General features: G+C 34.8%; 1 protein-coding gene across 1 annotated transcript; it reads left to right on the top strand.

Annotated features, from left to right (window-relative positions):
* The first annotated feature begins 1,018 nt into the window (after window positions 1-1,018).
* On the top strand, window positions 1,019-1,441 carry LOC145672703 (uncharacterized). Its single transcript, XM_081741873.1, has one exon. It carries the CDS (start codon window positions 1,019-1,021, stop codon window positions 1,439-1,441), a length of 423 nt encoding a protein of 140 aa, XP_081597999.1.
* Window positions 1,442-10,197: the final 8,756 nt, after the last annotated feature.

The raw sequence follows: 10,197 nt of genomic DNA, 5'->3' as shown, positions 1-10,197 counted from the left end.
AAGTTCTTACTGATTATATAGAATCGTCAATATTTTTTTCTTAAAAAATTGTTGTGATATTAACATCACCCAAAAAGTAAACTTGTAATAAAAAAATATAAAACCTTACCTTGATAAAATTAGAGTGACTTGCAAGCGGTAAACAACATGTGAAATAGCTAATTCCTTACATAATTCGCTAATGAAAACCTTCCGACGGGAACTGTGAAACTAACTTCAATCAAGGTATTTCGTAAGGTAAATAATTCCTTTTATCAAGAAGATAATAAGTAGGCATAAACATCATTAACCCTTAGATACACTTCCAGGGTCAAATTGACCCTGCGAGTAATTCAATTGATTTTTTCTGTGCCTTATACACCTTTTCCATAGTTGTCGTTTTATGAATTCTCATATCATTATTTGTGCTTATAATTGCTGGTATGAAATAATATTTTTGTGTACAAATGTTTCTTTGTTACGTAATACTTAACAAACACCCCTTTTTTACACTTTGTGGGTCAGATTGACCCTTGCACTCTTTAAAGTCTTTCTCCTTACTATGGCAAACAAAAAAGTCATTGATAAATGAAAATTGTTTATCGTGATTGTATTGATGTGAAAATAAGTAATTGAATGTTTATAAAAGAAAAAGAAAACGAAGAAGAAGAAGAAAAGAAGCAAGAAGAAAATGATATTGCTTGTTACACTGTGCTTCCATATTTGTTTTAGATGTATAGTTTCTTGTGGTTCACTTTTCGAATTTCATACATAAATCCATAGTGAGTGCTTTGACAGAAGAAGAAATATTGGATGAGCTGCTTGTAGAAGAAAGTGAATATGACGAATCTGAACTTAAAACTATGACAATGTCTCCTTCAGATTCTTTCACGGCAGACATGAGTGATGAATATCATAGTGGAAGTGATAGCGAAGAAGACATTCCCCTTGCCAATCGCCTTGTAAACCGTATGCCATCTCAATCGGATAGACATTATATTTCTAAGGACGGTACTGTTTGGATCAAGTATCCCCCTAAATGTTCAAAGACTCGTGCTATAATGTTGTAAGAAACAATCCCGGTCCTGCTAACCATGTTACTGTGACTACACCGAAAAGTGCACTCGACTATTTCCTTAGCCCTAACCTTCTGGAAGAAATTCGCCTTTGTGCTAATTTGGAAGGTAGACGGGTTGCACAAGAAAAGCGCATTGCTTGGAAAGAAGTAGATACCATCGAACTGGCCGCTTTCTTAGGTGTACTATTACTTGCTGGTGTTCAAAAGAGTTGGGATGTACCTGTGAAAGAATTATTTTTAGATTCTCAATCAAATCCCAGTTTTAGAGCCACTATGAGTATAAACCGTTTCCTGAACATTCTCCGAATGATTCGATTTGATGACAAACGTACAAGGGCTGTGAAAAGTAAGATTGATCGCCTTGCACCTATTAGTTATGTATGAAATATATTTGTACAGAACTGTACAAGAGTTATGGTGCCGAGCTTATTTCTTACCGTCGATGAACAATTAGTATCTTACAAAGATAGGTGCGGTTTTATTCAATATATGCCGCCAAAAACCAAAGAAATATGGGATAAAAGTATTCTGGATTTGTGACTCGAAATCTGGTTATGCGTACAAGGACATAGTGTATACTGGTAAGGCACCTGGGGGGACTACAAACACTAATCTGTCCACAAGTATTGTCATGGAATTAAGTGCTACTTTGAATGGACATCCTGGTCGAAATATAGCCATCGATAATTATTTTACAAGCTTACCTCTCGCTAAACAATTGTTGGATAAAAATATTACACTAGTTAGAACGATACGTAAACACAGAAGGGAAGTTCCTCCCACTATGATTGCTGACAAGTCTCGTGCTAAACATTCGTCTACGTTTGTGTTTCTCCCTGAAGTGACAATGGTGAGCTTTGTTCCAAAGAAGAATAAAAGTGTTCTTCTTCTTTCTTCAATGCACCACGACGCTAGTATTGACCAGAAAAGCAATAAAAGAAAACCTGAAATAATTACATTTTATAATGATACAAAAGGTGGTGTTGACTTACTGGACGAGCTAGTGAGAACGTACACAGCCAAAAGACAAACAAAACGTTGGCCATTGGCATTATTTTTCAACATATTGGATGTAGCTGTGTAAATGCTTATATATTGTACACATCTACATGTCCAGATTTGAAGCCGAATCTCACGGATCGTCGCAGGTTGTTTCTGAAGGAACTTGCACAAGAAATGATGAAACCTCTTATGGAAAGGCGAGCTTGTATTCTGAATTTCAGAGGAACTGTATGCTTTGATAAAGTGTGGAATAAACATGTCAAAAACAACAACGAACGACTGTTGGAGAGCCAAAGAGAAAAAGATGTTTTGTTTGCCCATATTCTAAGGACAGAAAAATTTCAACATGTTGCTATCGTTGTCACAATTGTATTTGCTCATCACATACCATTTCCTTGTGCGAAGACTGTGTGCAACATTGTAAAAAGAAAGTACAAGGAACATTTTAAAGTAAGTACAAGGAACATAGTACAAGTTTATTCAAAGAAAGAATAAATTTAGTACATATTTCTAGTTGAGATTTGGACAGCATTAGCCAGACAATTGTTATAAAAGATATGTTTAAATTCAAAGCAATAAAACTCTGACTTCAGTATAATATACAAACTGTTATTTTTCTCAGAAAGGTAAAGTAAATGTTGTTTGCATTATATTTCATTCAATATTTACTCGATTAGCTTTGTACAATTTCATGTAATAATTTATAAGACATCTAGCTTCACATGCAATTCGAACCACTTTGTCCGCTTTGTAACCATACTTATATTACGCTAATTTCGGTCTCTTAGTATTTTCAATTAAATTATATATAACCTGAGATTCGAAAATTAGCGTACGTATGGGTGGGAGAGGAGAACACATCGATCGGTTCCACCGATATTAATTTTAGTGGTTTCGTAATTCCACACTGAAATATAGAAAGGATACGTAATCTATTATCGCTACTAACAAGCAACACTATGAAAATAAATCTCTGAATAGTAATACGAGGATTTGAGTTCATAAAATAATACTCGTACAACCGATCTCCTTTAGAAATTCAAACAGTATATTTAAACTTTCAAGAACCCAATAATCAACATATATTTAACAATTCAACAATCAGTATTTCATTATGGTCTTCGTAATAGTGGAAAGAGAATTTCAATAGATTCAATCTTAGACTATTATCCAATTAGCAGCGTAACTTATTTGCCTCAGTACCAGCTAACTTGTTCTAACTAGTCACGCCGATTGGTAATAATGCAGGAATCTAATTCAATTTAGAAAAAAAGGTAGAAAAGTTATAGGCAAAGTGCCTATAACTAACAAAATGGCAAAGGGCCCTTTAAATGTAAGAATAACATAATGAAGGAAGGAAAAGCATGAAACTTACGTACCTCGCTGCCTTATTAAGCCAATCCGTGCTATCGAATAGAACAAATAGCCGACATGAGGTTACAGCACTCCACTTTAAACTTAATGATTATATTCGAATTTTAAACTTTAACAGAATTATACTTCGCATATCACTCGTAGATTATGTAAATAGAATAACTTTTGATACAATAACTCGATCACAAATTTTGATAATAGTAACGAAACAACCATTATACTTCCTCCCTCGGACGTTCCAGCACAACTATGGCCACCTATAGAGATAGCTCATCCGTCATGCTAGTACGTCCCACCAGAGGGCATAACCAACAAAAACAAAAGAATAGGCAAAAACGAAAAAGCTTTTTCGGTACAAAATAATATAATATAAATTATTCCTAGAGACACCTTTTCTATAAATATTTAATAACCAGTGACATAAAATCCATAAAATCTATGGATTATATGTTACAGACTGAAACAAAAACTTTAAAACCCTGATTGTGTACGAGCTACCTTAAACCAACCTAATCATTGCGACTGATTAGTGGCATGCATAAACACTAATCAATCGCAAAAATACTACACTGCACAGCACTACTACAAAAAACGTAAAAAAATAGATGCTTCCAGTCTGTTTCCTTGTTAATATATGTGGGTCAAAATGCCCCTGGAAGTGTAATAATGGTGATTTTTTCAGAAGTGTATCTACGGGTTAATATTCATGGGGTACATAGGGTCTCCTACTATAACCAAAAGTGAAGACAAGATTTTTTATAGTGGAAAGGTATATATTGGGAGACCTTAGGCCGCCAACGCTTCTAACAAATAAACCAGGAGCTTCGTGGGAGTGACCATCACATGAACATATGCATACTTCCAAAATATTAACATAGCTAAAGAAATAATGCTCTAAGCAAATAACACACAAAATTTCAAAAGCACAATAATCTGGAGGACCTTAGGTACCCCACTTCGCCGTGCGAGAGTTATCCATTAGAGACAGGAATTCTCAAATATGTTTAACAGTGCTTGATGTTATAAATATTTTTAACAATTAATTTTGTTGAAAAATCAATGACAACAACCCACACTGTAAGAAACATTAGACCTGTTACCCATTTCCCATAGTCTACTGATGAGTACTTATTGCTGAGTAGCAACATCTGTAAAATAACATATCATGTGAAAGCCCTTTTCATTCTTGTTACAAAAATGTTATTATTTGCAAAATGTACTCAATACTGTGGGAGAAATCACGTTCGAAACATTTACAAATGACAGTAACACTAAATTGTAAGATGACACTTGTTTTCTATGGACCCTCAGTAATCTTTATTATCATCTAGATTAGCAGAAACATCCGCAAGCTGTGTTGTAATGAACATAACCCTTGTCACCTTAGTCGGAATGGTAGGAGAAATCATTCATTTGCTCTGAAAACATAGAGTACGTAATCCACCATTGGAAAGCCCATTATTGTTACCGTATAAAAACGCATTTCATGTGAAAATACAGTGAATACTCTGCGTGTGACACATTTGAACGTATACTATCTAATTCAGAGATCAGTAGCGAAATAGGCTGTGCAAGTGCAGATTGCACGAAAGAAAACTCCACATTTCGGTGACGGGAACAGAGAACAGGACGAGTATCCTAGTGAGCTTGTCATTCTAGCCTTTGACAACTTGAAATGCATTGTTGTCGGGAGTCCATCAAAGAATAAATGTATCACTATTACCAAATCTTGCTGTTAATTGGATGAGATATTAGTCATACTAGCCATAGTTTGCCCTGTCTTTCTGCTACCTAACTATAACTGACACCTATATATATATATATATATATATATATATATATATATATATATATATATATATATATATATATATATATAGTTGATGTTATTTGAGTTAATGTTTCTATTGCATAATATTGATTTGACGTTATGTCTATATTTAATATGACTAAAATTTTCTATATTCAATATAACTAACATAATGCTTTCTCCTTTTGATTTTTTTTTTTGTGTGTGTATCTGATTCTTACTCAAATATATTCGATGTAACACAACCCACTGCTCATTACCAATATTGGTACCAGGTAAACATCCACACATAATCGTATTTAGCCCACATTTGTTGGCAGTAAACACCTACTCTTTTGTGCTCACTGCCCAGATTTGTGTGCAACCCATTGGTGTCACGAGTGAAGTCATTTTCATAAAACCATTATTTGTAGTGTATTTAGACTCCGTGAAATACATATTGGCTTATTACAGCAATATATATATTTTTTTAATGTGTCTGAGCACTAACGGGTTAAACTGGAGAAATGGTTGAAATTAACACAGGAAATATATACTAACTCGCTATGCAAAGTATCCTTGTTGAAATGTATAACTTAAATGATATGATGCCTTATGTTTCTAAATTTCAAAATTTCCAGTATAACAATCGAAAGTGGAATAGAGAAATAACGGCCCTTTTTGAAATACTTAAAGGTAACTGGAAGGCTTACCTAAAATTTGCAATTGACCAGAGGAAATGACACGTTTCTAGATCTTGAAGTTCCAGATATTTCATTGTTGTAAGGACTTAGAGGCAAACATATAAGCGTAACACAGGAGACAAACATTTAAGCCTAGCATATTAATATATAGATTACTAATAGAATGAGATGAAATAAATAATGATTGAGATCTCAGTGATTCCAACTGGGAATTGTTTAAAAAATATTACGGAGAGAAAAAGAAGTAATAAATACAAAGACGCCTGAGACTACTGCATGTTGCTGTAATTCAGGGATCCTACGTTATGTTTAAAACTGGATCAACTCTCGTAAGCACAGCTCGAGATCTTTAGAAAACAATACAATGAGTAAAAAATAACATATATAATCACATTAATTTCCTTGTTTTGTGTTTATCAGTTTATTTATTTGGGACCCCCCCGACATAAATTTCTGCGTACGATACTGGTCACATTTTGTGGAGTTTTGCCTGTGAGTGCTGCTTCGTATAAGAGAAGCTTCAATAGTCTCATCAGAGCTAAGACTACGTAGAGGAATTCATTGAAGATTGTCACATGGTATGATTTGCTGACAATATCCACCAGTGGCCCTTGACTTAAGGACTTTGATACGAAAACTGCACTCGACATTGTCGACAACTGGTACTTCACTGCAGACAGAGAGAGCGTTACACAAACGTAAAATCTTAAGATATTTTTTAACATGTATATGAATTGCCAAATTCAAAATAGATTATCCTGAATCTAATTGTCTTATTTTGGAAAGGTATGCTCTGATATATACTCTTTCTTTGTCAAACCAAAGAGGGGAGGAGAGGACTTCTCGTAACTTGTACAGCCAGCCACAAAAGTATCTTCCCAACTTAGTGCTGTAACTCCATTACTTGGAGTCAAGGTTTTTTGGAGTTGTGAGAACGCCTAGACAGATGCAACCCTACTTACACGAAACTTTTCTCGGCACTGACAGCAGTTGCTAGCACTGAGTCAAGTCTTTATGCAAGTAAAATTGTGAGTAGATGACGCACGAAACATTTCTCCATTCTCAAATCAATCTCTCTGGTTCAGTGTGTTGTCCAATGAACATTATATGATAATCCCAATATTGCTGGTATGTAATGTATTTTTTCATTATATACTACATATTCAAAGAAATAAAAACACTGATCACATATGAATCAGAAAATGCTTGAAAGTAGCTGAAAATATCAAATCTAGAACAACTGCTGGAAATGACTTTGTAAATGATTGCCTCCATTGAGAGGCCTTCTCCAATTCTCCTCATCCCAACATTTTTTTTTTTTTTTTTGAGGAGAGAAGATCTTGCATGTCACGCTGAGTATGCATTGAAATTGAAATTAAAACAGGAACACTTGAAAATATTTCAGCCTGGCCGCGATTCGAATCCAGGTCCACCAAATAAAAGTTCAATTCGCTAACTACTCACCTACCGGGCCATTTAAACTTCCACCAAAACTAATAACTAGTTAAAGTCGTTTCATGGAAAAATATAAACAAGATACTCAAATATAACAAAAAGAAACGATTATAAACAAAATATAAATAAGAAAATATAAGCAACTTGTGTGAATGTCTTAATGACTTACCCGAGATTTCCTTGTTTAACTCAAAAACAAGTTATACAGACGTTCCTCAATGAGGAAAATATCACGAAACGTTCTACAAGATGAGGCTACGTCATCGGCAGAGCCATAACTTGTGGGGGGACAAGGGGCAACTGCCCTCCTCCAGAGAACCTTCGAGAGTGCCCCTTTAGAGTCAAAATTTTCTTACTCCATATACGATACGAACGTAAAATTAGAAATGAAGCATCAAATAGGGTCCCTACATTTCATAAACAAAACAGCACACAAAAGGTAAATAGAGTAAAAATTAGTCGTGGACCCATTTGAGTAAAAAATGTCTACTATTAGGGGCTCTAAAAATAATATTTATTCATATGGCTTTGAGATTTATCAATATTGCCCCCGTAATAATTTTGTCATATATGGAATGGGCCCATGTAGTAACTAACGAAACCGCAGACCTTCCTGTGCGGGAGGGCCCACAAAGTCCGGGGAACCCAAAAAGAATAAGATAAAGTTGGAAAGGAAGAGCAAGAATTAGAAGAACAATTTTTTTTCTAGGAAGCCCAAATAAGCTTATTAATGCTTGCCCCCCCCCCCAGAAAAAATCTAAGTTACGGCGCTGGTCATCGGTTGCAGGGCCAGTCCCGATTTACGTTCCATTTCGTCTTTATTATAACTTCTAATTTACAAAGAAGAAAAGACGAAAGAAATTATTTTCACATTCTTTAAATTGTATCAACACGTGTAGAAATAGGCAGTTCTATGTTTATGTACCATAACTACTAGTTTATTTTCTTATGTACATATGAGGAATTTGTAGCAAAATGAAGCCACATGATCATGAGGCGCAATCCACTAGGGGTTCGAATTCCTCTGAAGACCAAGGTCGGAATTTTAACTGTCCTCATTGTTTTTGTGTTCGTGTTCCTGTAGTGTTTGGAATACTTCGAAAGGGCATGATGTACCAGTGGCGAACAAAACTCCGATTGGAACGATTTGTTTTAAAAGAAATGTGAAAGCAGGAAACTCCGATTACATCTACCTGGGTTCAAATTCCGTCGTGGCAATTATTATTTTTTTCTGCATGGAAAGATATTGTTTATGTAATTGGTATTGTAACTGTCATTTCTTTATTATTATTATTATTATTAACACAGAAGGAAAGGAAAAGTAACATAGTCAGAGGTATTCATAGGAACAGAAAAGATATAGAGTATGGCAGATGTTTCTTAGGTTTACACATGAACGCAATAACATTATTACCTTTATGGGTTTACACAAAGAGTTGTCATTTTATGGGAACAAAAAATGAAATATAAAGATTTGTTAGTTGATAACAGTATTGCATTTTGTTTCCCCCTTCTTCTAGGTAGAAAGGTGAGGTGACATCTTAAATACGATAATTCCCGTGACTAGCGTTGTAAGTTCCATCACAATTTGCAAATTGTACACAGCTACGAACAATTCCTTAGTATTCATTTTTGGCCCATACTACAGCAGTAAGGACGTGTTTAGCCTTATGTATTCATCAATTCTTGTCCAAACACGTTAATTTTCAGACGGTTAAGAATGAAGTTCATATGGATGGTGTAATTTTGTGTTGTTGGCATTTCACCTGTGAAAGAGGTCGTCTCAATTATTTGAACTTGAGTCTCAGGTTCTTCTCAAACTGCTATGCCGTCACTTGATAAGTTTGCGTGTCTTATGATATATGCGGCGAGCAGAAAATTATAAGACAATTTTTCTCGATTATTTTTGGCAATTGAGCCCTCCCAGTTTGTAATATTAACTCTTTAAATGTGCATTACCACCTCGGAAGAAATGGTCCCCAAGTTCACTTACCAAAGCCTACCTTCTAATTATTATACCTAGAAAAATTGAATAGTTTTCATGTTAGTATACATCAGAAGTATCAGTTTTGTAGATTATAAAAGTTTACTGAATTGCCACAGCCGGAATAGAAGTCGTCCCCAACATTACGAAATTAACCCTTAAGGCACTACTCTAAGACATCACTGTTCTGGGAGAAGGAAAAAAATGGAGCTGCAGTAAATTTAGTAATTACACACTTTAACGATTCCAGTGTAATAATGCTGAAACTTTCTGATTTCAGTCATGTTAAAATAGTAAAGTATTATGCACGAAGAATAGTCCAGAGAAGTCAACTTTAAATTGACAACTTATATGTACGGAGGCGCTGCCGTATGCTCTCGCCTCGGGCCCTGCTTTTTAACGACACTGCATTGAACAGATACTCATATTGATTGGAATCTGGTGTTTCAGGACACTGGATTTTTTTAAAAGTTAACTAATTTAATGAACCTTCCTCAGTACCTTGTTTCCAATTTTTTACGACTTTTACTCACTTTTACAGTTTTCCCACTAACTCTTTAAGAACAGGGACAAAATTACAGAAACATTGAGGACACTAAAATCACAAACACTATTCACACGTTCTTTCCTTGCCTGAAGTAAACAATAAAATATGGTGGACATGCAATTTTTAGTCTTCCATCTTCTATGTGTTGTTAAATCTGTAAAACCAAACCAAACAAAGTGCTATATTAATACACATAATGCTGAACATCTTATTTATTCATGACATAACTATTGCATGATGCGAATAACTCCAGCATATCCAGAAGTCATCATTGGTCATATTTTA

This window comes from Thermobia domestica, chromosome 16 (genome assembly GCF_964235325.1).
Source record: "Thermobia domestica chromosome 16, izTheDome1.hap1.1, whole genome shotgun sequence".
Classification (NCBI taxonomy): domain Eukaryota; kingdom Metazoa; phylum Arthropoda; class Insecta; order Zygentoma; family Lepismatidae; genus Thermobia; species Thermobia domestica.
The sequence above is the reverse complement of the archived record's forward strand: the minus strand, read 5'-3'. Positions and strand labels throughout refer to the sequence as shown.

Bases quoted from the DNA above. Each gene is read 5' to 3' on its own strand.
- LOC145672703 (XM_081741873.1), top strand. From the start codon at position 1,019: ATGTTCAAAGACTCGTGCTATAATGTTGTAAGAAACAATCCCGGTCCT.